Source organism: Pleurodeles waltl, chromosome 4_2, assembly GCF_031143425.1.
Source record: "Pleurodeles waltl isolate 20211129_DDA chromosome 4_2, aPleWal1.hap1.20221129, whole genome shotgun sequence".
NCBI classification, from domain to species: Eukaryota; Metazoa; Chordata; class Amphibia; order Caudata; family Salamandridae; genus Pleurodeles; species Pleurodeles waltl.
In genome coordinates, this window is record NC_090443.1 from 774,594,609 (window position 1) to 774,613,485 (window position 18,877).

The window sequence follows — 18,877 nt, forward strand, 5'->3', positions numbered from 1 at the left end:
GTCAGGAGAGGCACACGAGGGAAAGCAATGTGTGAGCAAAGCACACACGAGTATGCGCATCATAGAAATGGTGAGGGAGAAGCACACAGGTGAGAGAAAGCAGCACAGAGCGCAGCAGAGCAGTGGAGAGAATTGCACGAGAGAGACAGCTGGAAAACACATGAAGTCTCAGAGTGCTTAACCAACAAGAAAAATGTAGTGCTTGAAAAGTGAGCAGTGGAAAGACACAAGTAATGAGGCCCAAGGGAGAGACAAACATAATTAGAGGGAGGAAAGTCCTCACAAGCCAATGAATAAAAAGCAGAATAAACGAATGAGGAATTAAAAGAGAATGGCAATAAAGCCACAGATTTGTAAGCAATGAGCAGGTTTAGAAGCTGAGATATGTACTACAACCTGACAATAGGTCTTTGTGCAAACAGATAGGTTGAATTGTCTACTAGGTGAGACCTAAAAATGGGTGTGCTTTTAGAGACTTTCACACATACATCTAGGGGCATCATGTAGAAGCTTACCTCAATATTATAAAGGCATTCTTCCAGTCTTGAGACAACTTCAGAAAACTCTGGCCTTCCCTGTAATGGAATTAGAAAATTGCATTTGTATTGTGGGAAAGAGAGACCCTTTTAATGTAGCATACTTTTGACAATAGCAAATATTTTTGGCACATCTTGAAATAGCAACTGTCCCATGTTTAAGGCCAAGGCATAGAGTAGACTGGGCAAAATGAGCCAATGCAAGGTAGAAAAGAGATGTCATTGTGAAGGTTGCAAATAAACTGCAAACCTTTTACTACTGTTCTTTTGTAAATTAACATCTTTCCTCAGAGAGAAAACAGTATTTGTGTTTTGGTTTTGCCTCACGCAGATGAGTTAAATCACCATGGACCATGAAAGGGAGACAAAGTAAAATATAATATTATTTGGAATGTGATCCTAGATTTACATACCTAGCTCTTCAGGGTCCATATTACAGAGGTGCCCAGGGCGTGCAACAGGCATTAGTGCCCGCTTTGTCCATGCTTGGGGCACTTTGATATTACAGAAGGGGTCGCAAGTGCCTGTATGGCCCCTTCTGCAATACAGATAATGCTGACAGACATGTAGTGCCAGCACAATCATTTCAGGGTGTTCCCTTATTTGCATAGGGACAGGCAAATGAGGGAATCTCCTTGCCTGTGTGCCTGTGCCGTGTTACTGAGGTGGGCACTGAGACAAACATGCCTTTGGGAGGCACCCTCTGAGGGATGAAAGGGGATCCAATTGATTCACTGCACCCGCTTGCAAGGGGATCTCTAATGCCTCTTAAGAGTGCAGACGGGTTGCTTTCCTTGCAGAGAAACAGAGAACAGTTTTTACTCAGCTGTTTCGTATTTTTCTTGCATGCAGGGCAGTGTGAGTTCTCTGCTGCTCGGAGGGCAGCGCATTCAACATAATAGGGTGCATTTTCTCTGTTTGCACCATCTTAAAGGTGCCCGGTGGTGCAAAAAGGAGAAATGTGCCATATCTGTATTAGGGCCCCTGGTAACAAGCCATTGATGATGGTTTTGCAATGCTGTCTGTTTGTCTGTATGAGTTTGTGTGTTTCTTGTTTCATTTTTCTTTTTGAGTGCTATTTACATATCCCCTTATATTACATTCTGTGTATTGAGGGTCTAAAAAATCTGAGAACCATTCTGGGTGTACTTGGATGCTTTAGTGGGGTTTATCTATGAATTAAACGTTTTGACTATGCAATGCACAAGTCAGGTTTAGATAAACCACAAGAATATACTGTTAATGTTAGATTATGCTTCGTAAACAGCTTCCTAAAATTAATAATTTTCACTGTCTGCTGGTTAATACTTTACCTTGGAACCTTGGAAACTAATGTAGTCAGTGAGTTATCTTAGGCCTAACTATTATTGATGTGTTTGGTTCCGAGTTCGAAATAAAGCATTGCTAAACATTTTAAGTTTGAAATTCTTGGAGTTTTTAACACTAATTTCATGGATATGTACCATTTTTCGATTGAATACAATAAATCTCAGAGCAGTTCCAAATGTAAAATGAGAGGCCTACTGCCCTTGTCATCAAATCTAAAAGTCAATACGGTAAACCTATTCACTGTAACATAACAATCAACATGACCATGTTTTCTTTGCCTAGAGGAACCCATGAATATTTTAGGCAGAACAGACATATGTATTGACATGAACATCTAATCCTCCTCTTGAGAGACCAGGTAATTACCCTAATAGACATAGAAGGGGCCTGTTTACCGATCCACTTACTATTGTATTTATCTGAGAGTTCACAATATAAAACCTATTCCTGTTAAATTTGTCACATGGTTCAAAATATAAATCCCCTCCCTATAGTGTTTGCCAAGGCGTTCACAATATAGTACTCCTTCCTATTGCATTTGACAGAGGGCTCACAGTGTAAAACCCTTTGCTTCTGTATTTGACAGACAATTCATAGTGTAAACACCCTTCTATCCCCCTGTATGTTTGCCAGAGGATTCACAATGTAAAGATCCATCCTGTGGTGTGTGAGGAAGGGTTGAACATGTAAACCCCGTTCCTGTATTATCTGTCAGAGCTAACAATGTAAATCTCTTTCCTAATATATTTGTGAAATCCATTTCAGAAGGTCCTATGTCAACTGTGCTGTGAAGCCAGACATAAAACCAGTCTGTTTCATTGCCAAGGTAGACTAAAATCAAATTACGCAGGGAACAAAATGTGCACCAATGAAAAGGTGATTTATTCTCTCCGGGGGGAATGAGGGGGTGGGGGGTGTAACTACCATTAATTAATGTTTACCACGCTTATGTGACTACTGTGCATATGTGCTTACTGGATTATAGAAAGTGCCTGTCTTATGTTTTTGTGGGCAAATCCCATTGCACCCCACTTTGCAAGATGCATTTCCTCACTTGAAGCATCCTTGGTTCCAGGCAGATTGAGACTGATGCCAGTGTTGGAAGTCAGGGGTATTAGTGGTGGAACTGGGTGGGGTCTCTTAGTTAAATGAAGGCACCTGCACGTATTATTATTTTTAATTTTTCTACATACTAAGCACTGGCTGAACCCGATGTAAATTAGGTTATGCCACCTCATGAATGTTAAGGCTCTGAATATCACCTGAACATTATGTATTATAGAAGCCCTTGTGTAGAAGCCTGTGTAGAGTGCCAATTAGAAAAGCTTACTTTACAGACATTCCTTCAGAAGCGTACAAACACTATTGCAGCCCCAAAACAAATGCAAAATCTTGCACTCATTTAACTTTCAAAAACATTTGTCAAAAATCGGTGCTTTCATGTTAGTCTTCATCTGAAGCCCAATTTAACCGATGATTCGTTCTGTTTCCAAAGTATCCCCAATGTTACTTCGTGTAGCAATTTGTTTGTCTGACTTTGTTCAAGTTAAGCAACTAGCATTTGAAATTTCAGAAATAGGAGTATCATGAATTAACTATTATGTGGTTTGAAATATGAATGTTAAAGTAGTCCCAAAATATCCCCAAACAATTTCTAGTATTCTAACACTATCAACTTATACAGAAAACCACTGTTATACCTAAGTATCACTTTGCATGATTTTAAATCTCATCTGACAATGAGCTGCCTTCTCTATATAATGAATCCCACTTTTATACTGCAGAAGACACGATGAATATAAATATACAGAATATGCATATCAGATTCGTATTTAAATTTCAAGTGGACCTATACATCAAACACAAATGTCAGTAGAATGTGTTTCCTTTCATCTTATGCAACATGGCCTGGTTTCTGAGGCCCAATGAAGTGAGGAACAAAATTACTTGTAGAATTTGTCATACAGGAACCACAAACTCTTTGAACAAGAGTTATTAAAAGTAGAGCAACACAGTGCAGCAACCAAAGTTGTTGCCTAGCTTTGAGCTAGGGAGAAAGCAGCAAAGAGCCATATCTACAAAAATATGGTTTAGCTTCTCTGTTTCCCAGTTCTAGAACTCAAAGCAGGCTGCCTAGTGCCATGCAGAACCAGTTGCGCCATCGTGCAAACATGTGTGTGTGTACTGCTTAGCATAGGTTTTGTACTGGAAAGCTACCCTTGAGTGGGTCCCCTTGCAGATAAGTCACTGGCAAAAGAGACTGGGGAGGCGTCAGGATTCAGGCAAAGCATTAGACACATGGGCCTGTAAATATTGGATAGCTGACCAGTGGAAGCTAAGAGGGTCTGGAACACAAGACCACAAATTGCAGTATTGGCACTCATTTCGTCACTTCCAAGGTCTAGGATCACTTCAGGGTGAAGTGCAGTAGAGTTGCTATTCAAGACTTCACCCGAGGTTAGGCCTTTGCATGTTGCATTGGTGCTGTGTTATTTCGTATATGTTTGCACCCCTATTGTGCCCTCCGCATTTGCTGGTATATTCCCACTCATTTCCCCCTGGGTCCCCACTTAGTCTTAACTTTCCCTGTCCTTGCTGTTTGTCATTCATCTCTTTGTAGTGGCAAGCTGGTCTGTTCGCAGCAGCACCCCAGGACCTTGTGTTGGACTCCTGGTCAGCTCACAGTTCACTATACAACTATTTGCTGCAGGAATCAGTATCCTTGTGAACATTATTTGTCTACTATTGATTGAACAAACTGGAGTCACATACTTACATCTCTTGCTCTGCCTTCTAGCTAGTCAGACCGACCAACCCTTGTAGCATCCAGACGGAGTGGTGCCATCCATTGAAACCGACTATTACCTGAATGGGAGTGGGTTCCGGAGGTTCTTTATCACTCCCTTTCCCTGTTTTTCCCCAGATCCCCATAACTTGTGACACATTGCACTCTGTCTAACAGCGTAGGTATTCAGTGTTGGCAGGTGCCCTCAGCTGGTCTATAACTCTGGAATCAGGGGGTCTATGTGCTGACCTCAATAGGCAACAGCCAGCCCACTCTGTATGTGCCTTGAGTGCCCAATACTCATAGCTCCTTCTGGCATTTAAGTCAAAAGTCAACCTTGAAGGGTCTGTTCCAGGGGGGCACACTCGACCATCCCCTTAAGGTAACTGCAGCATAATGCTTGCCAAGCAGCTTTATTTTTTCTCTTAGGTTACTTACAGCTCTTCGTCTGTCCTATATTTTAAGCTCGGTGATCACATATCTCCAGACATTTTCACTTTTGAATGTGTTACCTCCATGACCTTCACTTCATTCATCAATCAGGCCATTCCCTATTTGTAGGTATTTGGTTTTAGAGACCTAACTCCTTTTGCAGCATGATCGTTGCGGTCAGGTTGAGAGAAGAATAAAGAAAGGAGATGGTTGAAAATATAATTCAACCAATACCAAACAGAATACTGACACGTAAGAATTAGAAAACATTTGCTGCCCAAACTCAACAATTTAGCCAGTAGACCACGTCTTCTCCTACCTCCATGTGCAATCTACTTTCATCCCCTTCGGCAATGTCTCTCATTTTCACCCTAGTCACAGTATGTTGTGTATGACACATCTGCCCCACGACCTGTCCTTCTCCTACGAATGTTCATGTCCAGTTGTTTTTTTTCTCTTCTTTGTGCATCCATTCACTAGAGCATTATTTTCTACCCAGCATCATTCTGAATGCTGTCAAATGCCCTCATGTTCTCTCACCCCACATCACGTTCGAAGATCTTGTGAGCAAAGAGGCCTGTCTTGGGCAACTAAGACCAATCACCTGGGTCAAGTGATATAATCAGGCTGTTTTTGTCATTAGTCTTACGCCTGGATATCTATTTTTGCATTTTAAAGAGTGGTGTTTTTAACTTTTCAGTATTATCCTGGTGATTGTGGCAGGGACGTAGGCATCTCTTCCCTTCATTAGAGAAAAGGGGTGTGCCTAGAGTCCTGGCCTCATGGTGGTCTATGCTTGTGAGAGTTCAGTTCTTCTGTAAGTCATCCATGGGGTGCCACTGTTCGTGCTTCCGAGGAGAGAGCAGCTGTTGTTGGCAAACCATACAGTAATAGATGGTGTCTGCAGAAACCCAAATGTTACATGATATTAGAATTGTGGCTCTGATGTACATGGAACACAAACTGTTGGACCCAGTCCTTTTACAGGGTCATTCCCCAGACTTTTTGCCTTTTGCCTCCTGTTAGAATTGGGGTTTCTGGTTGGCTAGGGTATATACCTCAGCCAGGCAGAACCTACCCACTGTAATCACGGCAAGGGAGTTACACGTCCAAGATAACGCCTGCTCACCGCCTTGGTAGCTTGGCACGAGCAGTTAGGCCTATCCCAGAGGCAATGTGTAAAGCGTTTGCACAACACACACAACACACGTGACGCGCTATCCCCACCACAAAAGAAACACAACACCAAGTTATATGGAAATATACTGTATTGTACACAACACAATTATTAGACTAAACATCACATATCAGTGCTATCCTGCTACCTTAGCAATTGTCAGAATGTTACACATTAGTTACTCTGCAAACTAGCAGTAGTCACATATAACACACACGTTACTCAGTATTCTGCAACATAAGCAGTAGTCAGATAACATGTTATAACACCAAAAACACTTCTCATAAGAATATCATAAATGCCCATAGTAGGAACATTATAAAACATATGGCAAGTCATAGAAACATATTAGTATGGTATGCCCATAATAGGAAAATGTTCATGCATATGTAAAACATCATCAAGAAGGTAGGCAATATATGTATCCACAAAGTATGTAGAAAGAACTTAGAATGAATATGTGGTTCCTTTAGGGAATACCTGTTTTAATGATGAAGGCACCTCCAGTGCCTAGAAGAAGAAAAATGGGGCCCCAAGCGCTCCTCTTGGCCAAACAAGGGGCCTCTACTACGTTGAGGCTGAGGAGGGTGGCACGCACTTCCTTTATGCTGTTGACGGGCCCCTTAGGAGGGGCCAAAGTCCTTCAAAGTAGCGTAGGGGGAGATTGGTGCCACGCACTCCCTCCGATTCGTAACGGGCCCCTCCTGGGGCCCATGATCTCTTGGGGTCCCTCCCCGGGCCTGCACTGGCCCTCTAATGTGGGGGGGAGACCACAAACTGGTACTGGCCCACAAGGGGCCGCAAAGGGAGACCGGCGGTGCGGGGGGACCTCAAGCGGGGTTACCGCCCTGCCCACGGCCTCTGAAGACAGGTCCGGAGTTTCGTGGGGGCAGAGGGAGCCTCTAGTGAGGCTTCTTTTCCCCCTGCCGGGCAGAAGGAACCAAAATGGGCCTGGTGGGGTGAGGGAGCCTCCGATGAGCCTTCCGTCCCTGCCCACCGGCACCAGCAGCACTCGGCAGCCTGTCTGGCCATCGGAGAGGGCAGGCACCAATGTAGGTGCCTGCCTGTGCCCCGAGGGCGCTCCAGGGAGCACGCTTCACCCCGGGGTCATGGCAGGAGCACTCTCACTCCAATCTTTGGCTAAGTCGAGTCTTCTGGTGCCCTGGGGGCACCAGGAAGGGTGCTTCACTCGCGCTGGGATGAAGCAGCCTCCCCGGGCTGTGGCGGTGATCTCCAGCACCACAATGCGATTTTTCCAAAGCACGTGGACAGCAAATGAAGGCCAGGTCGCGGCGGTGATGCCCCCTCACAGCAGATGAGCACTTTTTAATGCGCAAAACACAGTAAAGGGGCAGCGCTTACAAGCACTAAAGAAATCCCCAAAGAGGCACTTTTCCAAAGCGCTTAACTCAGTGAAGTGAAGCACCCCTCGTGCTTTATAATGGATGCAGGTGTCAGCGGCCACAGCACTCTGCCCCTGGGGGACAATGTTCTGGAGGAAAGCCCACAGGTGGAGGGGCCCAGCAACAGGCCAGCACAAAGAAGATGCAGCAGGTGACAAGTCCTTCACAGTAACCCAGCAGGTGACAGGTCAGCACAGCAGCATTCCATGGTGGTCCCTGGTGAGTCCTTCCAGCCTTCTGTGCCCAGTTCCCAGATGATTCAAAGAGTATCCAAATTGTGGGGAAAATTCCCCTTTACTTATACTCAGTCCTTACAATGTTTTGCAATGGTAGGGAGAGGAGGTTCCAGCCAGTTACAACTGTTTCTGGGAGTGCCCCCTCTCTCCTTCAGCACAGGCTCCAAACATCAATGGGGGGTAAACGACCCTATTGTGTGAGGCCAGTGTTGGAAAATGGGTTATTGGTAAGGGCAGGTAGGTACCTACACTTAGCAATAGGCCACTAACCTCCACTAAGGTCCAGTTAGGTCTCAGTAAATTAACCCCAGCTCAACCCTTGGTAGCTTGGCAACGAGCCTCAAGGCTAAACTTAGGAGACAGAGTGTAAAGCATTCAAATATCACAAAACAGTATTTAAATAAAACACAGGAAACAGTTTAAAAATTCAAAACCAATTTATAAAAATAGATTATATTTTTATCTTTAAAATGACACCAAAACGAATAAAATCGGATAAGGGGAACCGGAGATATGAATTTTTAAAGAATTTTTTTTTTTTTTTTAGCGCCTAGAAACAAAAAGCGCCAATCGGGTCATCTGGTTGCACCTCGACCGGGGAAAAGTCAAAGTTTAAGGCCGACCGCGATGGAGCCCTGCTCGGCTACAGACCGCGGGAGGCCTCGGTTAAAAGTTTACCTTCACACTTAGAGGGTCATTCTGACCATGGCGGTAATTACCGCCATGGCGGAGGTCGGCGGTAGCACCGCCAACAGGCTGGCGGTGCATCGCTGGGCATTCTGACCGCGGCGGTTCAGCCGCGGCCAGAAACGGAAAGTCGGCGGTGTACCGCCGACTTTCCGCTGCCCGTCTGAATCCTCCATGGCGGCGGAGCGCGCTCCGCCGCCATGGGGATTGTGACACCCCCTACCGCCATCCTGTTCATGGCGGCTCTCCCGCCATGAACAGGATGGCGGTAGGGGGTGCCGCGGGGCCCCTGGGGGCCCCTGCCGTGCCCATGCCAATGGCATGGGCACGGCAGGGGCCCCCGTAAGAGGGCCCCAAAAAGTATTTCAGTGTCTGCCCAGCAGACACTGAAATACGCGACGGGTGCAACTGCACCCGTCGCACCTTCCCACTCCGCCGGCTCAATTCTGAGCCGGCATCCTAGTGGGAAGGTTGATTTGCTCTGGGCTGGCGGGCGGTCTTTTGGCGGATGCCCGCCAGCCCAGGGCAAATGTCAGAATCACCGCCGCGGTCTTTCGACCGCGGTGCGGTGTTCTGACGGCGGTACCTTGACGGACGGCCTCCGCCATCCGCCAAGGTCAGAATGACCCCCTTAGTCTTTTTTTCGAAGATTTTCTTCAGCGGGACGAACCTGCCAGTCCAATCCGACCTCCTGGAGCCCTTCTCCGGATACGCGATGCTGGAATCCTCGGTGGAGATTTTTACCTTCGGACTTAGTCATTTTTTCGAGGTGAAAACCTGGATCTGGATCCGACGTCCATGGAGCCCTCCTCAGATACGCTGGCTGGGAGGTCCCGGTCAACTTTTTACCTTCGGACTTAGGGGGTTATTCTAACTTTGGAGCAGTGTTAATCCGTCCCAAAAGTGACGGTAAAGTGACGGATATACCACCAGCCGTATTACGAGTTCCATAGGATATAATGGACTCGTAATACGGCTGGTGGTAAATCCGTCACTTTTCCGTCACTTTTGGGACGGATTAACACCTCCTCCAAAGTTAGAATAACCCCCTTAGTCTCTTTTTCGGAGATTTTCTTTACCGGGCCGAACCAGCAAATCAGGTCGGGTCGCGGTTGAGGCAAGCCGGCTAGAGTTGCCGCTGCGGGTCGGTCCCTCTATGGAGCTTTTTTACAAAAGTTGTCCAAACTTCCGAGGCTTCTCCCAGATGTCCTTTTAAGGTTCTTTTGGGGTCCACAGCTCACCCCAAAGGTCCAGAAGTTCTGAGATGGTCCTTGGGGGGTGCGGACTACAACTCCCAGAATGCACCTGGCGCAAACTCCTTTTTGGCCACTGGACAGTGGTCAGCTGGTCGCTTTCTTCAGGAGTTTGTGCAGGGGACTCTGGATAGCAATTTTTCACCTGTAGCAAACAGGGAGTCCCTCCTTGAACCAGTTGAAGCCGGGCAAAGTCCTTCTTGTGGTGAAGCCCAAGTGTGCAGCTGGTGCAGCCCTTCTGAGTGCAGGTTCCAGGTGCAGGCCAGGGGTCCAGCAGGGCAGTCCTTCTTCTCCTTTGGTTCTTCCTTGTTGGAATCTGATGGGGATCTGAGGTGTGGGTGCAGGTCTGCCAGTTTTATCCTTGCTCCTGGGTGAAAACAGGGGGGTCCTGGTTCTCCAATCAGGTGCAGGGTCCTTCCCCCTGTGATGACCACTTCCTGGGAAGTGTGGCAAAAATCAATCCCAGGAGGCAACATTCTCTAAAAATCCATCATGGCTGAATCTGATTTTTGGAGGTTAAATCTGGCTGAGCCTACCCACTGGTGTGGCTAAAAATCATAAACACACCCCTCTCCTGCCCTCTCCTAATCTAATCAAGGGGGCACCTAGTTGTCTGGGGTTGCAGGATGTGGGGGTGTTGCTGGTTGCTCCAAATGTCCTTCTCTGCCTTTGAAGACCAGTTTGGCAGCCCTCCCCCTTCCTGCCTCACCATCTGCTGAGGGGAGATTCCTTCCCACAGGCACATTCCTTTGTGTGAAGCCAGGCCGCTTCACACCTCATCAAGGCAGCTTGGCCAAGCTGCTAAAGGCTGGCCAATCAGAGCACAGCTGCAAAATCAATGCAGGGCTGAAATTGGCAACTTTTTAGGTAAAGTTTAGAACTCTTTACCTGAACAAGTTATATTAAATCCCACAACTGGAAGTTGTGGGATTTATTACAACAATTAATTTGATACCAAACTCTTGGTATGCATAATTTAAGGAGACTTTAAACATTTAAATAAAGTGTCCCCATTCTAGTCTATGAAGGCCATTTACTACAATGAGGGGAAAATGAATTTGGCTGTTTTTACCTCACCAGGGCTTATAAAACTATTTTTATAAGGTCCCTGCTTATAGTTACATGGAACCCAGCCCTAGGGGCACATAGGGCACACCTTAGGAGTGACTTATATGTAAAAATAAGGTAGTTTAAGACTTTGGAACTACTTTTAATTCTAAAGTCGAATTTGCATATAACTTTAATTTGTATGCAGCCAGCAAGGCAGGCCTGCCTTTAAAATGACACTGGGCACCTCAGCAGTGTACCTATGGGTGCACTACCTATGCTGTGGTCCCTAAACCTACATGCCTTACCATATACTAGGGCCTTATTGGTAGGCTAACTTAGCCAATTATAATTAGCCAAATTTGCATATCCATTTTACACAGAGCACAGGCCCTGGGACTGGTTAGCAGTACCCAGGGCACCATCAGAGTCAGGAAAACACCAGAAAAATGTGGAAAATGGGGGCAAAAAGTTAGGGGGCCTCTGCAATCAGCCCTGTTTTCTCACACCAGGGCACAGCCTTTACAAATGTAGGTGTGCCTTGCTTCTCCCTTCTCTCAGCCCAGGAAAACTATTCCGTATGCAGATGCACCTCTGTGACAACTCCACCCTCCCTGTGTACAGGCTGTCTGAAAAGTATGCACAAAGCCCCAACTGCCACTCTGCCCAGATGTGGATTGGAGTCAAGCTGCAAAACACCATAGTCATAAGCACAGATAAATGCACACTTTCTAGAAGTGGATTTCTGTAATAGTAATAAAAAATACACCTGTACCAGTAAGCAGCATTTATTATCACCATCACAACCATACCAAACATGCCTGCGCTACCCCTCATAAATCAGACAATACCCCTTACACATAAGGCAGGGAATTTCTAATGCAATCCTATGAGGAGGCAGCACTTACAGTAGTAAGACACCAAGTTAGGCTGTTTGTCACTACCAGGACAGGCCACATAACCTGGCACATGTCCTGCCTTCTACATACATGGCACCCTGCCCATAGGGCTAGCTAGGGCGTACCTTAGGGTTGACTTACATGTAGTAAAAGGGGAGTTCTGGGCCTTGCAAGTACATTTAGATGCCAGGTCCTTGTGGCAGAAAACTGGGCACACAGGCCCTGCGCTAGCAGGCCTGAGACAGGTTTGAAAGTCTACTTCAGTGGGTGGCGCATGCAGCGCTGCAGGCCCACTAGTAACATTTAATTTACAGGCACTGGGTATAGAGATACCACTGTACAAGGGACTTACAGGTAAATTAAATATGCCAATTAGGTATAAGCTAATCATACCAACTTTAGATGGGAGAGCACCTGCACTTTAGCACTGGTCAAAGGGATGATGGACCATAATTAGGATTTCTCAAACATTAGTGGCCAGATGTTTCAGCAGTTACAAAACTCAAACTCCTTAGTGTAACTCTGGAGAGGAATAGGGAAGAAGAGAGGCCATTTAGAATCTACCACTGGACCACTGTGTTGACTATTTGGGTGACTCGTGGCAGTCCTCCAGACCTACGACTATCAATTTCAGTTAGACAGGACATGGTGGCATCAAAATCAAGACAGTCTGGGAGGTGGGGAATGCTCAGACTTTGCAGATACCTAGATGCATAGTCAGGTTCCTTCGTGTGAAATTTAGGTTTTTCTAATGTATGCAGCGGTCACCAATGAGACTTAGGAGGGTTGATTCCTCGTATTCTCTTAAGGGAATACACATTACAGTGCTGCTTCTTTTCCCACCCCTGAGGAAAGATAAATGACCCAGCTAAATACATGAGCATGCATAGAGCAATGCCAATCCAAAAGTGTATGAAGCATCTAGAACAGTGGTTCCAAACTGTGGTCTGAGGACACCTGTGTGACCACAAAGCCTCCTCAAGGAGTCTGTGACTGCTTAGAAAATTAAATAATTTAAACAGATTAGGTCCCCAGCTTTCAATAATGACTCAGTGGGGGGAGGGGTCCCTGGATTCCAGTTATGATTCAGTGGGGGTCCCTAGGTTCCATTATTGATAAAGTGGGGGTCCACGCAAGTCAAAAGGTTGGGACCTACTGAACCTTAGCACAATGTCATAGAGGGCCACTAGGACCCAACATACAGAGAGATGAGAGTGTTACCCTGATATGAGTTCTACAAGTCATCTTTCATCTGGCCTCCTGGTTGGATCTGGTTGTACAGATTTTTTTGCAACCAGCGAGATGGCCTTGTGCACCAGATCAGCAGTTAATACAAAAGACGTCTGTGCAGCACGTAGCAAATGTACATAGAGTTCCTGGACTTGAAAAGCCTGGTGGAAGCATTTATAAGACAGTTTGGATGTTATAATATTTGGGGAACACAAATGCATAGCCCATAAAATATCCATAAAGAACATCCATAGTAGGTATGTACCTTAGGTATCCGAAAAAGTAGCAACAGGCATGGACACGATTCCCCAAAACGCCAGGGGTAGCGGAACTTACATCACACGGCCTTTGACCTTCACTTTCATTCACACACACATGCATACACATACACACTCATTCAGACATACACACAACACTATCTCACATAAACCCACTCTCACCTGCACTCACGCACATAACATACATTTAAAATCATGTATTTTACTGACCTCAGCTGCAAATTAAGGTCATATTCCAGATTAAGTGTACTCCATTAATCATTGGCTATACCTTCGAACAATTTTGATGTGGATTCATCTGATAATTTTGATGCTAACTTGCCAATATTCACTTCGTGATAATGTGTTATTCAGTTTTAACAACATGTTTTGTAATGGCCTTTACTCTTTGATCCCCTAGTAAGCATTTTGAACTGGGTGTTATTGAAGCCAATTTTAAAGGGATTACTACATTTTACTAGAAATAAAATTGCATTTAGCAATATACCTGCAAGAGTCAGGCTTAATTAACGCATTGTCACACCACAAGTCGTGTTTTATTTACTTCCAAAAGGTGATATATCCATCAAAATACTGGACGCAAAAGGAAATGAAAAATTCAATAAATAGCTGAGGTCGCGAGGGTGGAGAGGAAATGGTAACGAAGTTCAACAAGAAAACAGCAATTAAATGTCTTCTGAATATTCACAACGTTCAGGAATTGTAACATGTGCTGGTTACTGCAAATTGCTGCCCTTGAAGTGAATCATTTTTAATCTCGATTCACAGGAGAGCTTGGAAACAGAGACTATCATTGAAATAGTCAGGTGCCCTTTGGGTGTTGGTGATCAAATCTGGGTGCAGGGGGTTCTTTGTGAGAAAGTAATCAGAAATGGCTGATGGGACCCTGGTGCTGGTAATAGGAATTGAGTGTCAGGGGTCTCTGGGTGCCTGTGATCGATAAGAGTGTGCTGGTCATCGTTCACTTGGTGAATGTAATCGTAGGTGAATGGGAAGGGTGTCCCCTGGGTGCTGCCATCAGAGGAGAGTGATGGGCTCTCTGTGTGAATGGGATTACATGTGACTTCTAGGATGCTCTCTAGGTATTGGTGATCAGAGGTGGGTGGAGGTTTTTGAGAAAGTGGATGATAAGGGTTTTCTCAGGGCTGATGATCAGAGCTAAGTTTTGTGGGGTACTATGGGCAAATGCGATCAGTCAGATATGGGTGGAGAGGGTTCACTGGGTGAATGTGAACAGAGGTGGCTGGAAAAGTGGTCTACAGATGCTGGTTCCCAGAGGAGATTAAAGGGGTTCTCTCAGTGAACGTGATCAGATATTGCTTGAAGGATGGTCTGTTGATGCGAGTGATCAGCACTGGATATATTTGGGCTTTATAGTTGAGTATGTTTTGATGACAGCTTAAATTGCACACACTACAAATCTGGGTGCAGGTGATCAAAGCCGGGTGGAGAAGGTTCTCTGGGTGCAGGTGATCACAGCTGGTTGAAGTGAGTTCTCCGGGTACAGGTGATCAGAGGTGGGTGGAGAGGTTTCTCTGGGTGCAACTGATCAGAGCTGGATGGAGAGAGTCTGGATGTATGTGATCAGAGCTGGCAGGAGGAGTATCTGTGTGGAGGTGATAAGATCTGGGTAGACAGCGTTCTCCAGGTGGGTGTGATTAGAGAAGGCCGGTATGGTGGAGTGGGTACTTTGGGTCCAGGTGATCATCTCTGGACATGATTTGACTTTCTGGGTGGCATTATGTAATGTTGCTTGCTTCTAATAGGCACGGTGCAAGTAGATGAGAGATCCTTATTGTAAAGCCCATGTGAGGAGACAATGAGTTAGGAAGAGCAAATAAGGGACTGGCAATGGGTAGGACACGGAGGACCGAGGGAGAGTTTCCTAAGTCTGGCAGCGGTACACAAGGGAAGTGGATGGTCGTAACCCATGCTAACACCAGGAATGTGTGTAGCCAGACCATGTGGCAGTCCATGTTTGTGCACCTCTCTCTGAATATCTGCATTTCTACATAAACCATATACATTCGATTTTCATTTATAGTTATTTAATCTGCAGATATTTTCCACAAATACATATTACACATATAGATGTTTTCTTTTAGAAATGCCGCTTTCTTTTGTGTATTTTTCCTTCAGTGTCAAATCACATGTTCCCCAGAGGAAACTGTCTCTGACTTTGGTGGTTATGTGTGCAGGGGAGTGGGGCTCATACAATTTAATGTTGTGCAATTCTATTCAAATATAGGCAATTATTGTTTCAGTTTAGAATTTTCTCCTGGCTGCAGGTTTGTTGCAAGTGCCCAAAGAGTACCTAAAACTGACTGATTAAGTGTTTACTTCTTAAACAAGAACAAACTGCAGCTGGGACATATGCTGAATACAAACTGCGTGTTCTTTATTTTTATTGCAGGTGTTTTCCTTGTACTGCTTGAAATGACAGCTCGATTAACTGCGACATGCCCGTCTTCATGTGTCGTATGCTCGGGAGATGTAACTGTGTGCCAAGGACTGCCTTATATATTAGGTACAGTAGCTAATTCTCCAAGCCTTCATTAAAGGGAGCGCTGATTTATCGCTCTAGCCCTCTCAATGCGTTTTATTGGATTAGCTGCTAATGGACTCTGTTAGTAAGAGATAAACTTGAACACACCTGAACTTCACACAGACTCTGAGTAATAATGACATAATTTACTTTCCGTTCGCTGGGATGCTTTACAAAACGAGTTTAAGGGTTTCTGTGGTAATGGAATTCTTTGTTTCAGTGAGCGAATGGAGCCATTACATGCGGCCAACCCCCTTTTTAAAAAGAAATGCATCATTTTAATAAGTTTTCTCACATGTGTGCAGAGTTCATTGTTTCCATTTGCTGAAAGAAATACCCATTTGTCTTAAGACGCTGCGATAAAACCGCTGGTGTTCTCAAGATTAAGCCTTAAACAACGGCATGCATTTGCGTCAAAACACCATGAGACGCTGAAGCGATGTTTGTTTAGTATTGCATGTTACATATTAAAATTCTGGAAATGTATTTTTGTTCATTTCAGTTTTGTAATGAAAAATCATGAAATTGTAGAATACAGAAAAATGAACATCACACGGTCTTACTACATGATAATGTAGATTTTCCTAGTAATTTATGAAGGAAAGTCTTAATTTTATTAAATACACGGAGGCACGTATTATGCATTCTTATCTTGCTTTAATTAATACAGCAGCAGTCAAGAACTACAAATTCCAATGGACTTAGTGACAAGCTAGCCAATGGGAAGAAAAAACGTAAGAACAATAAGCACCAATAGGGTAACAGCTGACACTATAGAGTACGCAATTGACTGCAAGCAGCCCTCTTTTCTTGTGCGAGAAAGTCAACTAGTATTATAAAACAAAGGTAACAAAGAACCAATAATAGCGATTGCCAGTACAGATGACAAAAGTTTTTGGCAACATGAGATAATCAATTGAAGTCGAGGAGAAACTTGGGAGTCTTGAAGGTAAGAAAACCTGGAATTCCGAAGGTGGAAGACCATCCGTAGCCATCATGATGTGGAAGGCGGTAATGCTGGATTCGCTAGTAGGGAGGGAAAGCAAACGTGTAAGTGGTAAATGCGGTGAGATAATACTCACCTCTGTGTCTTTAATAAAATTAAGACTTTCCTTCATAAATTACTAGGAAAATCTATATTTTATGCCAAGACCGGAGGTTCCTGTTATGCTAGTTTAAAGCATATCAACTACCAATGAAGCTGCGGTTTGAATAGGTTTACAATAAAAGGTTCTGAAAACATTATCATTAGACCAGTCAGCTGACCTCAGAATGTCCTCAAGGGAGTAGCCTACTGGAAAGCCTTTAGATGCCATGGCACCCCTGGAAGAATGGGCTCCAAAGGTGTCAATCCCTGCTAGGGACATTACCCATTTAACCCTATGGGCAAGCGTAGCGGAGGACACTGGTTTATGGGGTTTACAGAAGGAAATTAGTAGTTGGTGATTAGAGGACATTCTGAGATTGAGCGTACGATTCTTATATTCCTTTAAACACAGACCTACACAGAGTTTGGGTTGATTAGGAAAGAAAGGATAAAAAACTGTATGAAGATTAGTTTTTGTGCTATGAAATAACACTCCTGTAGCAGTAAATTAGCGAGTAGAAACCTCAAGAGATTTGACGTCAGACACACGTTTAATAGAATTAAGACATAATAACATGGTTAACTTTGCTGAAAGCATTTTTAAAGAAAGCTCTACGTTATCGGGCCATGAAATCAAAAAGTTCAACACTATAGATACATCCCACAGGTGTGTGTATTTGGAGGAAGGAGGTTTGGAAAGTTTTACTCCCTTTAATAGACAGCAGACTAACGGATGTTCACCGATGGGTTTGCCATTGAAATATTGGTGGTTCATGGAAATGGCTGATCTGTAGAGACTTACCTGAACTGGCTTCTGCGGCCAAAAAATTAATGATTAGATTTATATTTGTTGAAAAGGGATTGATACATTTACCCACACACCAGCTTGTCCATAGAGACCAAGCTTATTTATAGGCTTTTCTTGTTCCCGGAGCCCAGGCGTTATTAATGAATTCTGAAGCCTCTGTCGAAATAAGAGTGGCTTGTTGGGGAGGCCTAAGACCCTCCAAGCTGAGAGAATTAGAGAATTGGATAGAACCAGATTGTGTGGGAACCCTGCTGGATTCAGGAGAAGAGATGGGAAAGAAGGAAGAAGAACTGGAAAATCTGTTGATATTTCAAGGAGAGAGAGAAACCAAACTTGAGACTGCCAAAAAGGGGTCACTAGGATCAAGGATGCTTTCTGGCATCTGACTTGGGCTAATACTCTGTTGATTAAGATGAAAGAAGGAAAGGCATAGTTGATTGCCAGAGACCAATCTTGTAGGAAAGCATCTGTTGCCAAGGCCGAAGGATCTGGACACCAGCTGAAGAAATGCAGCAATTGCGAGTTGAGACGGGATGCAAAGAGGTCTGTGTGGAACGGACCCCATTTGTTCAAAAGGAGATGAAAAATGGAGGGATGGAGTTTCCAATCGCTGGAATCTTTGAGGTTATGGGAATGCCAGTCTGCTATGGAATTCTGGGAACCTGGGAGGTACTCCGCTTGAAGAGAAAAGTTGTGGGACAGATAAAATTCCCAAAGGCTTTTTGCTAGTTAGACTAAAGGTTTTGATTTGGTTCCTCTGAGATGATTTATGTAGCGAACTGCTGATACATTGTCCATACGAAGAAGAATGGAACATTGCACTTTGTGCTTTGCTAGACTTTTGATCGCAAAGGAGCCTGCAAGCATCTCTAAACAATTTATGTGCAATTTGGACTCCTCTGGAGACCATGTACCGACAGTTGATATTGGACCACAGCGGGCGCTCCATACAGTTAGGCTTGCATCTGATTCCAACATAAGATCGGGCGCTGAGGGGAAGATGGTTCTGCCATTCCAGCCGTATAAATGGTGTATCCACCATTGAATTTCTAGACAAGAGTCAGTTTGGAGAAGGCGAGACCTTTGCGGAGATGTAGGATTTTCAAACTTTGCAGAGCTCGATAATGAAGTGGACCTGGAAAAAT

At 44.6% G+C, this 18,877-nt stretch overlaps 1 protein-coding gene across 1 annotated transcript in view; it reads right to left on the bottom strand.

Moving 5' to 3' along the window:
- The window catches only part of TNNI3K (TNNI3 interacting kinase), a 2,589,932-nt gene that overhangs the window by 193,987 nt on the left and 2,377,068 nt on the right, over positions 1-18,877 (bottom strand). Inside the window, exon 22 of the mRNA XM_069232439.1 lies at positions 516-575. Within this exon, the coding sequence (XP_069088540.1) occupies positions 516-575 (60 nt within the window). The remainder of the gene's footprint in view (positions 1-515; positions 576-18,877) is intronic.